This window comes from Vigna angularis, chromosome 7 (genome assembly GCF_016808095.1).
Source record: "Vigna angularis cultivar LongXiaoDou No.4 chromosome 7, ASM1680809v1, whole genome shotgun sequence".
NCBI classification, from domain to species: domain Eukaryota; kingdom Viridiplantae; phylum Streptophyta; class Magnoliopsida; order Fabales; family Fabaceae; genus Vigna; species Vigna angularis.
Window position 1 is genome coordinate 25518901 of NC_068976.1, and position 16345 is coordinate 25535245.

Sequence of the window (16345 nt, forward strand, 5' to 3'; positions counted from 1 at the left end):
TCAGAATTCAAGTTTGATAAGAACAGGGAGAATCATGTTACAAAAGCCAGTCATGTTCTCATAATAGGATTTTATGCTTCTAAGATGGGAGTCATTTTATACGAAAAATGGATTCTGACAAACTTAAATGTTGAGTATGTTGATATTATTTTAGTTTAAAAGTCACTTTTCAATTCAGGGGAGAAATTAAGTGATATGTAGAGGTTGTTCTCATCAACTTTGTATAGAATTGATTTTGTTCAATGACAAATGGTCGTTGATGAAAAGTGCTTCTAATTCTTAATTTTGCCCCTAAATGTAAAAGTATTTTTCCTTTATTTTTATCGATTAATGAGATGAACTGGGGCCATTGTTTTACCTCATGCGCTAAGAGAACCATATATACAATGTCATTTATAGTTGTCATAGGGTCATTCTCATATTATTGAAGTTGTAATTTTCTGCAAATATTGTTTTCAAAATGATAGGTCAACATTCGAAGTCACTTCTACTGGATGATTGAAGAAATTCATTTGCTATTAAGCTAGAATTCTAATATGAGGGAGGCATGTTTTTCCTAGAATATTTGTAAAAGCAACATTGCCCAGCTTTGCCAACTCTATTTACTAAATAGTTGCTAAATGCATAAAAAATAATAGATCCTTATTTTTTGGTCAAGGAAAATAAACAGTTGTTGAATAGGAACTTGTAATGCGTTTATTTTTTTGGTCAAATTAGACTTGGACATCCTCATAGGATACAAATAGCAGAAGTTGTCCAATCTTACTTTGAATCGGTCCTGGTCCTCCATTTGTGGAATGGAACCAAAGAAAATGAAAAACAAAGACTTATATCCATACACTGAGAACTTGCGTTCTTGTTACACTGGAAAAAATCCAGTCAAATGAATATGGTCAAGTGTTCTACGCAAACCATATTTATTAACAGCTTCATTAGCAGCTCTAAAGCCACCACCATAAGCAGGGGAAGAATCATTGGCAATCTGGTTCTTGAAAAACTCACCCAATTTATTTTCAACATGAGACTTTGCACCCTTCTTTGAGGAGGAGGAAGAAGAAGAAGCAGAAGCTGTGGATGTTGATGGCATGCTTTGAAAGCTAGGCATTACTTCTGACTCAAGCCACATATAAGAAAGAACCTGACAAATGCCTTCCTCTACTTCAGGGTTAAGGTTTCGGTAACCTGCTTGGTTGTTCAAGATGAATGCATGAGATAATGCTGACATTGTTTAATACCATAAACATTAAAATATAATAATACCTTTAAGGCGTAGCCAGCCATGCATCAACTCATGGGCAAGTATAGCACCAGTGAGTAACCTGCATGTCATTAAGGTACGAGAACTCCTTTAATGAAGTTTGAACATCATCAATAAGAAGTAACATTATAGTCTGTCATCGGTACTTTGTCTTATGAGTATTGGAAAAACATCTGAACTCACAATTATATTCAAAAGGGAATCAATCAGCTCTAATTTGAAGGGGACAAAAAGCAAAGTTTCCATTGTCCACTAGTTTACCTAGGAAGACCATATAGAACAAGAATTGCTGTAACTTCACATTTTCTAATCAGTTTTTGAGGTTGAGTTCTCATCCCTATCAGTCGATGGCCTCCAATTCTTGGCCTTCTATGTATCTGAAACAAACATATAGTAATCTCATTCACTATGGATTCCACATTCTTCCAAAACAAGAAGTAAAAACTTTTAATATCTTACACTGGTCACAGTCTGCTCCTCTGAGAGGCACAAACCCCTTGTTTCTGGTAAGTGTAGAAAACCCTGGAAAAAACCATAGAGTGAGAGAAGGTGGACTAGTAGTTATTTCACTAAAACAAAGAAGGGATGTTCCTTACATTTTTCTCTCCTACAATAGCTTCATTAAGTGCTTCTCTCTCAACTAGAAGCATGGGAATTTGTTGATCTATTCTCATCTGCATTCCTTCATAGTAATCTCTGATAGAATGGTAAAGAGGCTGGCAATCACCAGTGTCCATTATAGCAGATTCCATGCACTCTAAACACAAGCTTCGTCCATCTTCTAGTCTATAGTATTTTATGTTCAGAGGCTTCAAGGAAAATACAACAGTAGCAAAAAAAAATAACTTCAGAAAACTACTTGTTCTAAATATCCGAATCATCAAATTGGGTGAGTACTTAAATTAGTACCTCCAATCTTTCACAACTACAGCAACGAGCTGTATTATCATATTCATGAGATGGACAATACTTTTGGGACCAAAAGGGGTGGCATCTGTACTCAATCAAGCCAGCTGCATTTATGGGAATCTGGAATTTTAAAAAAAAAAAACTCTTCTGTTAATATAGCTCTTTATTAACTGCAAAGTGATAGGTTAAAAAGATGAACCAGAGGTCAAAAAAATCTAAGGTACATGAAACAAACTGAAATTTTGATAACCTTAAACAGACAAAAGAATTAAAAAAGCATGACAGTTTGAATAAGCAAAGGCAAACCAATCTTACAAATTGGAAGCAAACTTCACATTTTGGATGAGTCAATTCTTTAAAGCAGGATTTATGATATGGATGCTTCCCTGACAAGGAAAACTACGATCAAAACAGAAAAGAAAACAAGTAAGAGATGAATCAAGAAGAAAAGTGGTGATCTCATCATCTCCTAAGAATATCAAAGAGGATAATAAAACTACCTCACGCTCAGTAATGGGGTAGCGACATGAATGACAGCGAAAGCAATTTGGGTGAAAATACGTATCCATGCACCCCAAACAATTTCCATACATTATCTCTTGGTTGCAGCCACCACATATTCTTCTGTTCAATGACAAACTACACATTATCAGTTAATTTCTTTTTGCTTAGACATTGCCATAGAATTCTATCCCCCCAAAATCTGCACATGCTGCAAGTTTCTTTTTCTCTTTTGAAATTTGTTTAGAAGGAACAGATTCTGATTCCTTCTGCAACTTGATTCCCAGAAACAAGTAAGAAATGATGCTGCAGGACCATCATTTATTCATATACTGATGATGTGGTCATGTGAAGCCCTATATCTCTTCATAGAATTGTTGTTACTTGGTAAACATGAAAATATGGAGTCAATAAAATTATCACATAATGTAAAGTGACATTCATGCACACACAGTGTCAAAATATCTTGGCTTCTGAGCATGAGGAATAAGAGAAAGAAGTTATTTCTTATAGCTTTGGGAGGGATTTTACCTATATTCGTGGGGATAAAATGGTGTAGGGGCAAATGGAGGGTGTGCTGATGAACTAAGGGTATCCATAGGTGCCTTTGAGTAATCATCTTCAGTGTCTTCTCCCCAACTATATCCTTGATGGGCTAATGGAAACACAAGATTAATACCAAACATTTCTATAACAAATACCTTTTTGAAAATCAAATACCAACCATTTGGTCTCTTTAAATCTTCGGCTGAAGAAAGTGCCATTGCATGCCCTAGATCTTCTTTCTCCTTCTGAGCTCTAGCACGATCATCCTGATCATTACATCAGGAGTATTATTCAAACAGCATATCATCAATTATATTTGTGACACTAAGTAAATCCAAACTAATTATACATTTTTTGATGTTGATGTAGGACAATGCATATGGCATAATTTGCTGTTGCACAAACAAGATAACAGATATAATATAACTATATATGCAATGAAGCAAGATTGACAGATTACAAACATGAAATGAAGTTAATGAAAAGGTTCTGCTCTTAAATGCGCACCATCATTGCAATAAGAAATCAGATTCACATAACTACATAACAATGCAATATCTAAAATTAAATGACCAACTTAACATTGTGGGACCAAATCTTTGGTTAAGAAAAATGTACATTGCAAAATTCAAAAGAAATGCTCTGAGATTCGATGAAGTTCAAATACAAAGTTTCGCTGCACTTAATGATGAGACCAAGAGGCAATCTAATAATCCAAACAAGAAAAAAAAATAGCAAAGCTTCTAATGCTTTTGACTAAGCTATGGTTGATGACGTATAAGATCACCTTGTATACTACATTCATTGGCTAATTGCATTTTTAATTTAGGCAAAGCAATAATAGTAGAGTTAACTTTCATGCACTGTTCATGTAAAGATTTTATGCTTGTTTGTTACTGTAAAGATTTTATGCTGACACCCAATGCAAATATTTTATTCATAATTTTCAAAATAATTACTATAAAGTTTACAAACTTAGTAGTCTAGGTGAAGGACACGGGAAAGATCCTTTATACTCTGGGTGCATCATAGTAATATATATGACAAAGCCAATAACAGTAGACATAATTGAAGAAAACTAAAAGGCAGTGCTTCATTTTACCAACGCTCTTGATGGAGCTCCCCAAACTATGCTTTCCTCTGCTGGCTCATGCAGATGACGACCACCCCTTCCTCTATTGGACCCACCTCTGAAAAGTTTACTGAGCCATTTCATGAAACCAGACTTTCTCTCTGAGCGAGGAGAAATATAATCCCCTGCATCCCACCAAAATTCCACCATGTATATCAAGCTTAGTAAGAACCAGAAGAAGTGAAAATTCAAGCTCTAAATGAAAAAAAAAAAAGCACCATGGTCTAGATAACTTATTGGAACCACGTGAAAAGTAAATTCCGAAACTTTGAGAACACCCATTTAGTAAAATCAATAGAAAAAGTTAAGTTCAAATAACAGCTTCTGGGGTGGTTCACGCCTCTGCAAAATCCTTTTTTTTTTCTTTCACGCAAATATCTGTAAAGCAACCGTTTTGAATAGATGGTGGTGATGAAGCTCAGATTTTGCTGAATAGTAGTGAAAGAGAGAGAGAAAAGGGTGATGATACCGTATATGCATGGATGAGAAAGATGGTTGACATCTGAAGAGGGAGCCATAAGGAGGAAAAAAGCAATGTTGTGAGAGAGAAGATGAGGGAAATGAAAATGACAGAGAGATGGAGAAGAAGGGGCGTGAGAGAAGAGTTAATAGTGGTTGAAAAAGAGAAAGATGAAGAGAGGAATCAAAGAGATTCTTGGCTTGGAAAGCAATGAAGAGAAAGGCAGAAAGATGGGTTGTGGGGTGGGCGAGGAGGGAATCTGCTGATGAGGAGAATATTAAGTAAGGGGTGGATTGCAGAGAGAATCAAAGAGGATTTAGAGAGAGAGAGAGAGAGAGAGAGAGAGAGAGAGAGAGAGAGAGAGAACAAGAAAAGAAAAGGCAATGCTGTATTTGCACGCATGGAGTTGAGTTAGAGGAGTGTGTGTCTGTTGAAAAAATTTCTGTTTGTTGTCTCAGTGGTTTGAATTCAGAAGGTATTAAAAGGACAGACAAAAAGACAGTTTCAAAGTTTTCAGGATAGTTAGTAACTGTCAACTTTAGGAACCTATGTTGTTTTCAATGTAACTGTTCATGTTTTCAAATTTTGATTCAACAACATGTCTGTTTAAGTACTGTGACAGTGATCCAATTGTCTGTTTAGAAGAGCGTTGAAACGCCTGATTTTGGTTAACGGTTTTTTAAAGTGTGGTTATATCAGTTTAAAACTGTAGAGGAATAATATCTTTTATTTTTACTTGTGCTTCTTCTTGGTGAAGTTAATTATAACAAAAATGTATAAGAAGATAAAAAGTTCGTATGAAATTCAAAGCAATACACTAATTTTGTTCATAAGAATGTACATTTCCTATGAAAGAAAACAGGTCGCCTTTTCGTGTTTGAATATTTATAGCTCTTGAAAGAAAATATATTAATATAATGTCATTAAAACATTATGAATGAGAATGAAGAATTCACCAAATGTGAATAAAGAGGCTTTCCAAATTTTCCTACTAAAAATAATAGTTTAAAATCAATAAATATATCAGTAATATGATTACAAAACAAATTTTGATGCCATTGGAAATGCTTATCTAACATGTTAAAAGTAAAAGTTAACATTGAACAAATTATTTCAATCGATTAATAATGAATATGGAAGGTTCCTCCTTTAAAAAATGTTTTAGCATTTTGGACTTAGGTCTAACATGAAAATAAACCATTTTTTATTGTTGAATAATATTTTTATATTCTAAATCTTTTTTTTTTTATTTCATACTATTATTCACTACTTTTCTTTTCTTTTTTATGAATATAAAAGTTTATTTTTTTTAATGATCATTTTATCATGTATAAGTGTAAAATGATTGATAAATGGTGTCAAAGAACCTTTTTCTCCTTTTATTCCCTTTCTATGTTATCCTCTTATATATATATATATATATATTAGAAACCTCAAGTTTCTTATGAAAATTTATTAGGAGAATTATTTCCTTAAATCATTTGCAGATAATCCAGTAATATGGTAATGGTTCTTGACAGATCACTTAATCGCAACTTGACTCACTTTTATCTTCTTTTTTCAAATCACATTCATAGCCTGCGAATATAAATAGCCATCCTTTTATTCCTTCTACCAAAGCAAACACTTTTGTTCTCTTTGTCTTCTATTTGACATGACATTCAATAAGCCAAAAAATAATATATATATATATATATATATATATATATATATATATATATATATATATATATATATATATATATATATATATATATATATATATAGTTTCCTCCATCACACACTCTTCACACCCACAACACAAGAATCATCCTCGTCCCTGTTCAAGCTTACAATTCTTACATATCTCTGCTATATGGAATTAGACTACAACTTTGAGGAATTATTTGAAATTGCCCTGGTTTCGAACATCAGTATAACTTTCGAAATGACATTTTAATTTCATGTAAAAATGAGTTTAAGCATGAAATATAATTATTCATCGACTAAATTTTATTAGTTGAAAGTGTAATATTTTAATATCTTATTATATTAACTCTTTCACTACATTTAATTGATGTTTGTATTGGTTTATGGATCGAGGTCAAGAGTTTTTTAAGTTTCATTAGTCCATAACATATATTAACTCGTTCACTTTCTTCAGTCTTATTGAGAGATTATCATAAGATACTTTGAGGTTAAAGTTAATAAAGATTTACTATTCTAACAAATGTATATTAAATGTAAAATTCACTGCAATACCTTAAATATGTAGTTATAGATTTCGAAATAGATTTTGAAATAACATAGACAGCTCAACTAGTAATGATCGCATTTTGATTTAAGATAATCATCATCCATCTTAATTCTTGTTTAAGATAAAGTGATTAATTGACTGGTTTATTAAATGTTCCAAAAAAAAAATGGAATTGTCCCGTCCTAAAGTGACTGAATGTCATTAAGAACAATGTTGAATTTGTCATGTAATTTCCTAAGAAAAAAGAAAAAAAAATCACAATGCCAAAGGCAAATGCTCAAGTTGGCCAGAAAAAAAAAAATAAAAAATCATTTTATTCCAAAGTTTGGACGGCCAAGAAATGCATGAAGGTATTCTTGGAGTTGTATATGACTTTTTAGCTTTACATCCAAGCAAACGATGGTAAAAGGATAGGGAACAAAATCTACTCAGAAGTAGTTTTGTTTAATTTAAAAATTTTCAGTAAAGAATCTCTGCATGCCGTCTATAAACATTTGTCTGAAAAGCAAGTTGATCTGCTAACTTCATCTCTTATAGTAACCACATAACACATAAAAAGAAGACAAAAGTAGAAAAGAAAAAGGCCTTCTCTGTCTTTAGAAGTGTGATCATCATTTGCAGAATGCACACTGAAAATTAGGAACCTCGTAAGCTAAGGGCTAAAGAAAAAGCATTTTACAACCATGCCTCCTTCCTTTTCTGACGATTCTGTATATCATATCAACCAAATAATTGGACTTTAGGAGCCAACTATCTCTTATGACATCTCTCTCTCAACTCTACAAAACCAAACATAATAAGTTTTAATCCTTATATATTATAATTTCATCATATCTTAAATATTCACATGATTCTTAGGAGTATACACATCTTTTTTCAAAGAGCTACTTTCGTTAATAAAGAAGCAAAAGTATTTAATGCTTTGCTCTCTTTTTCTCCTTTGTTAACATAGTAGGTGCAAGCATCTGGGTAAGACAATAAGGAGAAACAAGTTCTAGTGGAAGATCAAAAATGTCACAGTGACCAAAAGACATGCATAGTAAAGTTTGAATTTTCCACCTGACCCAAATTACTTAATATAAATGCTAGAGTTATATATGCAAGTATCATTTTATAAAAAGTACAAAGTTGAGTTAAACTTAAATAATATTTGCTACTTGAGGTTCAAGAATGGCAAATTTCTCTTCTGAATAAATAAAGTGGATGTTTGTGTTTAATCTCAAAAGGGTATTGTCTGTCATCCTCAAACAGTTTTGGGAGCTATAAATTGGGTCTATGGCCTAAAGTTTTGAAGCTTATAAGCTGAAACATCTTATTTGGCAGCCTTAAAGCTTTCTTATGTAGCTCTACTAGTGAGACAGAAAAGGTGCATACTAATATTAAATTGGAAGCAAAAGGGGTTAGAAAAGCTATTCACCCTCAAATCTCATCTTTAGATTTTGTGTGCTAGAAACACATAATATCTGAGTCAGACCACATGTTGGGGAGCACCTTCAAGATGCGTTTTTCCACCTTTTTCTACTTAAAATGGTACCCAGTTCATGGAACTATGTGCTCCTTAAGTCCTTTTAATTTTTATTTGGAATGTCACAATCCAGTGTCCATCAAAAATACAAAATCTAAACATGTTATTTATGGGCAAAGTACCTCTTTCTAATTTTCACATAATTGTCTGTTGTTCCATGTTGGAAGTCACATATTAACTAGAGATAAGATCAATTCATAATAATTTATAAGTAGGTGCAAACCTCATCTTATAGGATCAATTCATAGTTTATAAGTGGATGTAAACCTCATTTTACAAACCGATTTTGTTGGGTTGAGTTAGGTTTAAAGTTCACTTCTAACATTCCAGCAAATTTTTCATCTCTGTCAATGAAATTATTCAACTTAGAGAATTTGAATCAATCTAATACTAGTCTACAAATCATGAAAAGATACACATTGTTGCTTAATTTAAATAGAGGTACATAGTTTTTGATAAGGATACATCCAACTTAAAATTTTAAGATAATACGTTTGAGTTATACAACTTTCTTATTCATACTCCATGTGGATTTAGACTCTTAGATTTTCAATAGTTATGTTTTAAAAGTATGTACTGTGTTCATTTTTATTTTTTTTGTTAGAAGAATATTGAATCTAATTGATGTATACAAGATTTGTATTACACATCTGAATAGAACTTTGAATTTAATGCCTTTAAAGTAAGATTATATCTGATAAAAAGTTATCAAATAATAAGATTAATATATGATCAGAAATGGATGTTGTATTAGTAACGAATTTCGCATATATTTTTTTGGTTTAATCACGAGACACGGTATTTCTTAATAAAAAATATTTTTAAAACAGTTCTTATAAAAATTATTATTTACAGTGATTTTTAATTAGATCAAATAAAATATATGTTAAATAAATTCTATTCTTTTTAGTGTGTTACAAAAAGAACTCAAACGCAAGAAAACTATATCCATAAGAGGTAGCATAGTTAGTAAAAATTATTTAATACCTATGATGATTAGTAGGGTGGAAAAACACATTGAAACACAAATATATGACCCATCGGACCAATTATTTTCTTAAAAAAATCACAAGTATAATCCATTTTATTGGAAAAAATTGCAGTTTAAGTTGGATCTCTAGGAGCAATGAAACTCTTTCCTATAAACTAATTGTATATTCAAAACTCAAATCAGTAATTAAACAATGTCCATTAAGTAACAAAAGTACTAAATGGTAAAAATATTAAATTAATTAATCAATTTGTAACTCTTGCTTGGCCATTCAATTATGAAGACATCACAGTTCACAATTTAGAATTGCGAATCAAATACAAATCGCCTTTTCAACCTATTGGCATAAAGAAAAAATAAACAAGATATGATACTTTGTGACGTGCCATATGATACATAGGACCGACACAATCACACTTGAAAAAAAATGAAAAATTTGAAGTCAATGTGATATGCTGATGTTAAGAGAATTTTGCTTTGTCAATGGAGCACACAAATGAAGAAGAAGCAGATAATAAATAAATTCATGAAAACAACAGTTACGAAGGGAGACCAAAGATGGTTTGGTTTGAAGAATCATAAAGCTTTACAAATTCAAATTTGTTAAAGCAAGTCCATTTTGGCAGAATCCCCTTTATAAGTTATGGCACAATAATTATTTGTCTCAAATATCAGTGATGCAGAGTGCTGAAGATTTATAATATCTAACAACTTCAAGTTGTTCTAAAGCTTTTGCCTTCAAAATCTCAAAGGTTAGTATCATCTTTCTCAAATCATAACTTCCATCACCGTTGAAAGACAAATCTTTCACCACAAAAAAAGTTTGCAAAAACATTTATGTAATATTTTGTTATACATCCGGTTGAAAGTCTTATTAGAAATAAAGTTAATTTAGAGTATATAAATTCATGTAAACTTCACTTTATAAATCAAAATTTGTGAGATTAAATTAGGTTTAAAGTTCACTCCTTAACATGATATCAGAGTCATTATTAAAGTTTATCATAGTAAAAATTATTGTTCATATTATTTTATAGAACCACTCATTAATGTCTAGTATACATTGTCTTGTTTTTCATGTATAAAAATGAAATTTGTCAACAAAGTAGTAATAACTTAGGGATGACAAAAAAATTCGCACCCGCGGATATCTGCGGATAAAACCCGCGACGGAAAGTTAATATCCGCAGATATATACTACCTACGGGTTGTGGGTAGCGGATATTTTAATATCCGCTTATAAACGCGTCGGATGCGGGTATTATACTATCTGTACCCGTGGATATCCGCTACCCGGAAAAAACTAAAAATAAAAATTTAATTTATATTTTATTAAGTTAAATTTAATTAAAATTAACATTAATTTATATTTTATAAGGTTAAATTTAATTAAAAATAAAATAAAATTTTAATTTATATTATATTTTATATATTTTTTGTAATTTTATTTAAATTTTATTTTAATATTTTATAAACATATATTTTTTAAATATTTGCAGGTATCCGCGGGTATCCACAAGTATTTGCAAGTTTTAAAATATCCGCAGATATTTTTTAAGCCGGTATTAGTGCGGATATCATTTCTCAAGAGACTCGTGTCACCAAACAATCTTATAATTTCTAATCACTTTAGACTAAAGAATGCTTCCATAATTTGGGTTTTAGTGCAATTAAAGTAAACATGAAACATAAATGATAAAAGTGATCTTAGATACTCAAACACTTGGAAATGGAAATATTAGAAATGATATGGAATGATATTGTTGGGGTTATGATTTCACCTACTTCACTTTTATGTATAGAAAATCAATTTCTCTTCATTAATATGCCAATGTCAATCTACTAAATTACCCAAACTCAATCCCTTGGTAGAGAGAGCCTAGACTTCCTTGTTAGGCTCCAATCCCTTGAAAAACCTAACAATTATTTTCGCATTAAGAATTGATATTTAAGACAACCAAAGGTCCTAGTTTTATATCTAGATACTATTTCTTTTAAGTGTTTAATCCAAGTTCAGATTTACCCAACATTTCCCAACATCAAGCAAACCCTAAAATCATGTCATGGATAACAACTTCACAACAAGCATTAAGAAAAGGAATTAAACACTAACAATCAATCAAAGAGGCATATATTCATTTAAAACACAGTAGTTTACATAAGAGTTCAGTGGCTACATCAATCCCCCAACAACAATGAAACTAGCCCTCCATGAATGGAAAGCTCAAGCTTACAACAATGGTGAAAATGGAAGAAGGAAGAAGACCCAAGGGTGAAGGACTATCCCCACAGCTCCTAGCTCGCCTCCAAGAGCTCCAAATGAGAGAAATCGTGTTTGGGCAGCAAAAGATGTAGATCCCCTTGCGTTTCAGTCCTAAATAGACCAAATTTTCCACATCAGTGTTGCCACCGCTCAACTACACACCAGTTGCACCCCAGCGGCAGCATTCCAGAGAGCTAGCACTCAGCTACACGCCAGTTGCACCTCAACTACAGCAAGTCTAGACGAATGGGGCTCAGCTGCACGCCAACCGCACCCCAGCTTCAGCATTTATCTTTGCTCTCAAAACTTCCTCTTTTACCTTCATTCTTGCTTATATGGTTCTTCAGTTCTTCATTTTGGCATACATGCTTGGATGTAAATGACCAAAACATACTAAACAATGGGGATTAGTGATGAAATTGAATCATTAAAGTTTAAGATACAACCACTTAAGAAACTAAAAGAAAACTAGGATTTACAAGGCAAAAAGCTAAGAAAGAGTTAATATTTTCTCTCAATTCGACACTAAAATCATGGTAAAATATGCCATTATCAGATAGCGGGTGGATTTGTTTTTTTGTCGGGTCGGATTGCGAGTAGGCACTATCCGTGCCCGACCCGTCCCGTTGCCATCCCTATAATAACTCTAAAGACCTAGAATTTTTCATTTTAAAAATTATAGTGGTTTAAAATTAGTGAATCTCAACTATTTTAATATTAAATTATTTTAATATAAATAGTTTCGTTATAAACTAGTTTCCTTATTTTAAAACATATCATCTATCTATAAACCACTTTTATACAATCACCTAACTTCTCACCAAGAGTTTTCATCCTCTGTTCGTCCGATTAAAGAACCGAGACCGTAGGATTGATCTTGGCGATGAGCTCTTCAATTTAGATGAATCAGTTTCTCTGTTTGAAAAAGTTAAGTATCAACTATTTTTCTTTGGTCTTTTCTTGTATATGTTGCATGTCGACCCCACTCAACTTGCATACATCTTTTGAGTCTTTAGTTTGAATATTTCTTTATCAGTAGTTCTAGTGTATCCTAATCGTGTTTCTATTATTCATAGGAACCTAGAGTTGTTTGGTCACATGTCAGGTAAAGGAAACTAGTTACTTTAACTTTAGCTTATAGGAAAGTTTTGATTGATGCTTGTATGTTTGTATGGGAGTTGGATTGTGTAAATAAGTTGTCTGATGAGATATGACGTGTTGAGTAGAATTAGGAAGCTCGATTTGCCTTATATATAATGTGATTAAAATCTATTATGATTAAATAATTAAGCTTATATTTAAAGTAAATTTTATTGTTGAAATGCATATGATTTGAGAATTGATTGGTTTGGACATTTGTGGTTGGTACTAAACTGGTTTTGCAGAGCTAAAATGACATAAATATGTAGAATTTTGTTCTGCAGAATTATGCAGACTCGCTATGCGAGCATATACTCACGGGGAGAAGTCAAAGTCAGAGAGTTCATTGACTTAATTGTCCCTAGACAAGAATATACTCGCTGGACAACTTTTGGGAAAATTCAAGCCTTTAAGTTTTAGTCAAGCCTTTAAGTTTTAGTGGTTTTTCTCGCTAAGCAAACATATTTGGTTGTTGAACGAGTGTGTTGTCAGGTACTACTAGCTAGATGAATAGATCTGGTAGTTGAGCCTATAGACTTTCGTTGAGTGAGCAAATATAATGGATGAACAAAATACCATAATTTTAACTAAGTTTTCATATACCTCTTATGATGTGTTTAATGAGTGTGATTATGTAAATGTTAAAAACAATTATTGGTTTATAATATGAATATGAGTATGTATGGTGTTTATTCATGTATGATAATATGATTACTATTTTGTGATGTGTAATTGAGAATGGTTAAAACCAATCCAATGAGGAATTGGTGGTGATGTTGTTAGTGTGTGCTTTTGCATGTGGGGATTCTGAAAGTATATATCCTAATATACTATAATCATTCAACTCATATAGAGATAAATGGGTGGGAAAGAGAATGACAATAAGTCTTTACCCTAGACTTTTGGTCAACCTCGTGAATTGTAAGGTGATAACCCTTGCGTTTATGACTCTGCAGATTATAAATATTAAGATTTATGGTTTAGGATTTAGGATTTACTACTATTGGTACACACCTATATTGAATATATATATGTCAAAACATGTATCCGGATAATTGAGTATAGAGTCAACTGATTATATATTTATAAGTTATAGGATGTTATGTTGAACTAATACGTGATGTGTTAAATTGTTTATAAAATTTTCTTTTGAATATTAGATTATTGTATTATCTCTTTTGTTGTTAGTTTCTTTTGAGATAACGAAGAATAAGTGTTGAAACATATCTGATAGAAAAGTGATCTTGTAATGTCTTTTTAATTATTTAATTATATTTAGATAATTGAATTAATACTAGTTAAAAATTGAAATTTTACATTACCTATTACAGGGTGATATATTGAATGCATTATAAAATTTTAAGAAATTTTTCCCTCACTCACTTTAACGGCTCTACCAGTAAAATAACGAAAAATACTATAGATGAAATTATACCCTTGTGGTCATATAATTTATGTTTAATGTTTAATGTATAAAACTTTAGAATGGGTAAAGTACTTACGCTGATAGAACACTTACATTTCAAACTTTATGTATAGATACTGATGTAGGGACATTTCGAACCAATGCTTACATGACCATTTCATTCCCCATAACGGACAATAGTATGACTACATATTGACTAGCATAGTTAAATATATATATATATATATATATATATATATATATATATATATATATATATATATATATATATATATATATAAAGATTGAGTAAATCTTAATATACTTGGACTATGAATAGCAAATATCATGTTTTCTTTTCTCTTTCCTCTTTTTAATTTTTTTTCTTCTAAAATTTCATTTTCAATCCTTATCTTTTTCAAGATTGGATTGCATCTCACAATAGTTGAAGAACTAAGGAGTAATTTTGTCTGAACATAATTTCAAATAAAAAAATATTTATTTTATAGATTTATTTTCTTATTACTTTTTGTATGAATTTGTTATCAATTTTAGTTGATAAAAATATTATCTCAACTTGTTTTTACTATTTATTAAATTTATATTATATTTATATACCTCGTTCTAAGTTCTTAAGTTTTAAATAATCTTATTTCTTGAATTTTAAAACTTTGTACTTTTTCTTGAGGATAATTATTATAGATAAAAAAAGTTATGTATATTTTTTTATATAGAACCTTAGTCACTAAATTTTTTGTTTCTATGTAGAGATTGTGATTAATTGAGAAATTATTTAAATGTAATAAGTTTTGAATTGGATATTCTTATTTGATATATTTATTTAGTACTAGATCATGCATATTAAAAATGATGTTTCCTTGAATAAAGTTTTTGAATATGATTTAGATTAATAAAGTAAATTTCTATATTTTTCTTTATAAATTTGATGTGAATGTAAACATGCATATTTGAATTAATAAATTAAGATTGATTTGAAATGAATAAAAAATTATGTTTGAATAAATCATACTTTAAGTTAATCAATTGAGTTGTGTAATAGCATTATTGAAGTTGTTGAATTTATTTTTGAAAAACTGGTTTGATTTTGTTATTAGGATTATTTTTTTTTCTCTTATGTTCACTCAATCAAATGATTTTTTCTCAAACAAAAATAATACAAAAATCGTAAAAATAAGACAAAGAATTAGCCCTTACCCTATCTCTATAATTCAAAATAACATTGTGTTTGGACCTTATTTTTATTCAAACAAAGTATTTTTGTTTTGTTTTATATGGTAACTAAAAAATATTATTAGAAAAATGTAGAAAAAAGAAAGAAAGTGTTTTAATGTAAAATTATTTTAATGCAGTGGTCCAGAATATACTAAGTAATATGTAATATTTTTAATAATTGATCTGCTCCATTAATAATGTTATGATTTCATTATTTAAAAATTTAACATTTGAAAGTAATATTTCCATATAAAGCCACTTCATATTTACCTTATGTGTAGGAATGTTTTCTTACTTTTTTGGTAGTGAGATAATGATGGTTTTGAATAATGAATCTCGATGACATATTATTCAACAAAATTATTTAGACATATATTCCATGTTATACAAAACTTTTATTCTGATTTAAAAAAATAGAAGTAAAGTTTTTTAGGCTAATCCTACACTGATCAATCATTATTATTATTTTATTTTTATTAGCTAATTTATGTCAAAATCCTTTGGTGGATTTTAAAATTATATTAAACATCTAAAATGTCACACTAGTGTAAGTTTTTTATTTAACACTTTATAGATATATATTAAAATTAACACAATATAGAAATTATGCACTTTTATTTTAATTATATAACTTTTTAAAAAAAATTAGCACAAAAAGTTAATGATTTATAGTCATAAATATCAGCTGAATCCATAAACTCATTTAAACCACATTTTATATTTCAAGGATATATATTTCAGTAAAT

At 30.5% G+C, this 16345-nt stretch overlaps 1 protein-coding gene across 5 annotated transcripts; it reads right to left on the reverse strand.

Moving 5' to 3' along the window:
• Window positions 1-810: 810 nt before the first annotated feature.
• Window positions 811-5324, reverse strand: LOC108337220 (protein DA1-related 2). Of its 5 annotated transcripts, none has more exons than XM_017573697.2 (12): window positions 4816-5324; window positions 4317-4471; window positions 3393-3480; window positions 3200-3323; window positions 2668-2806; window positions 2483-2566; window positions 2168-2287; window positions 1855-2067; window positions 1718-1780; window positions 1520-1635; window positions 1261-1319; window positions 811-1182 (listed from the first exon to the last, which is right to left on the reverse strand). In XM_017573697.2, the coding sequence occupies exons 1-12, from the start codon at window positions 4862-4864 to the stop codon at window positions 860-862; spliced, it is 1533 nt and encodes a 510-aa protein (XP_017429186.1). In that variant the 5' UTR covers window positions 4865-5324; the 3' UTR covers window positions 811-859. The 5 variants fall into 5 exon arrangements, with proteins under 5 accessions (XP_017429186.1, XP_017429188.1, XP_017429182.1 ...); XM_017573699.2 differs by having other exon boundaries at window positions 2668-2791; window positions 4816-5323; XM_017573693.2 differs by lacking the exon at window positions 4816-5324 and adding an exon at window positions 4565-4806.
• Window positions 5325-16345: the final 11021 nt, after the last annotated feature.

Coding starts and splice junctions, on each gene's coding strand:
- LOC108337220 (XM_017573693.2), bottom strand. CDS start 4,628: ATGGGTGTTCTCAAAGTTTCGGAATTTACTTTTCACGTGGTTCCAATA. Junction 3,324..3,392: donor AGATTTAAAGAGACCAAATG/GTTGGTATTTGA, acceptor TGTTTCCATTAG/CCCATCAAGGATATAGTTGG. Junction 2,567..2,667: donor ACCCCATTACTGAGCGTGAG/GTAGTTTTATTA, acceptor TTTTGATCGTAG/TTTTCCTTGTCAGGGAAGCA.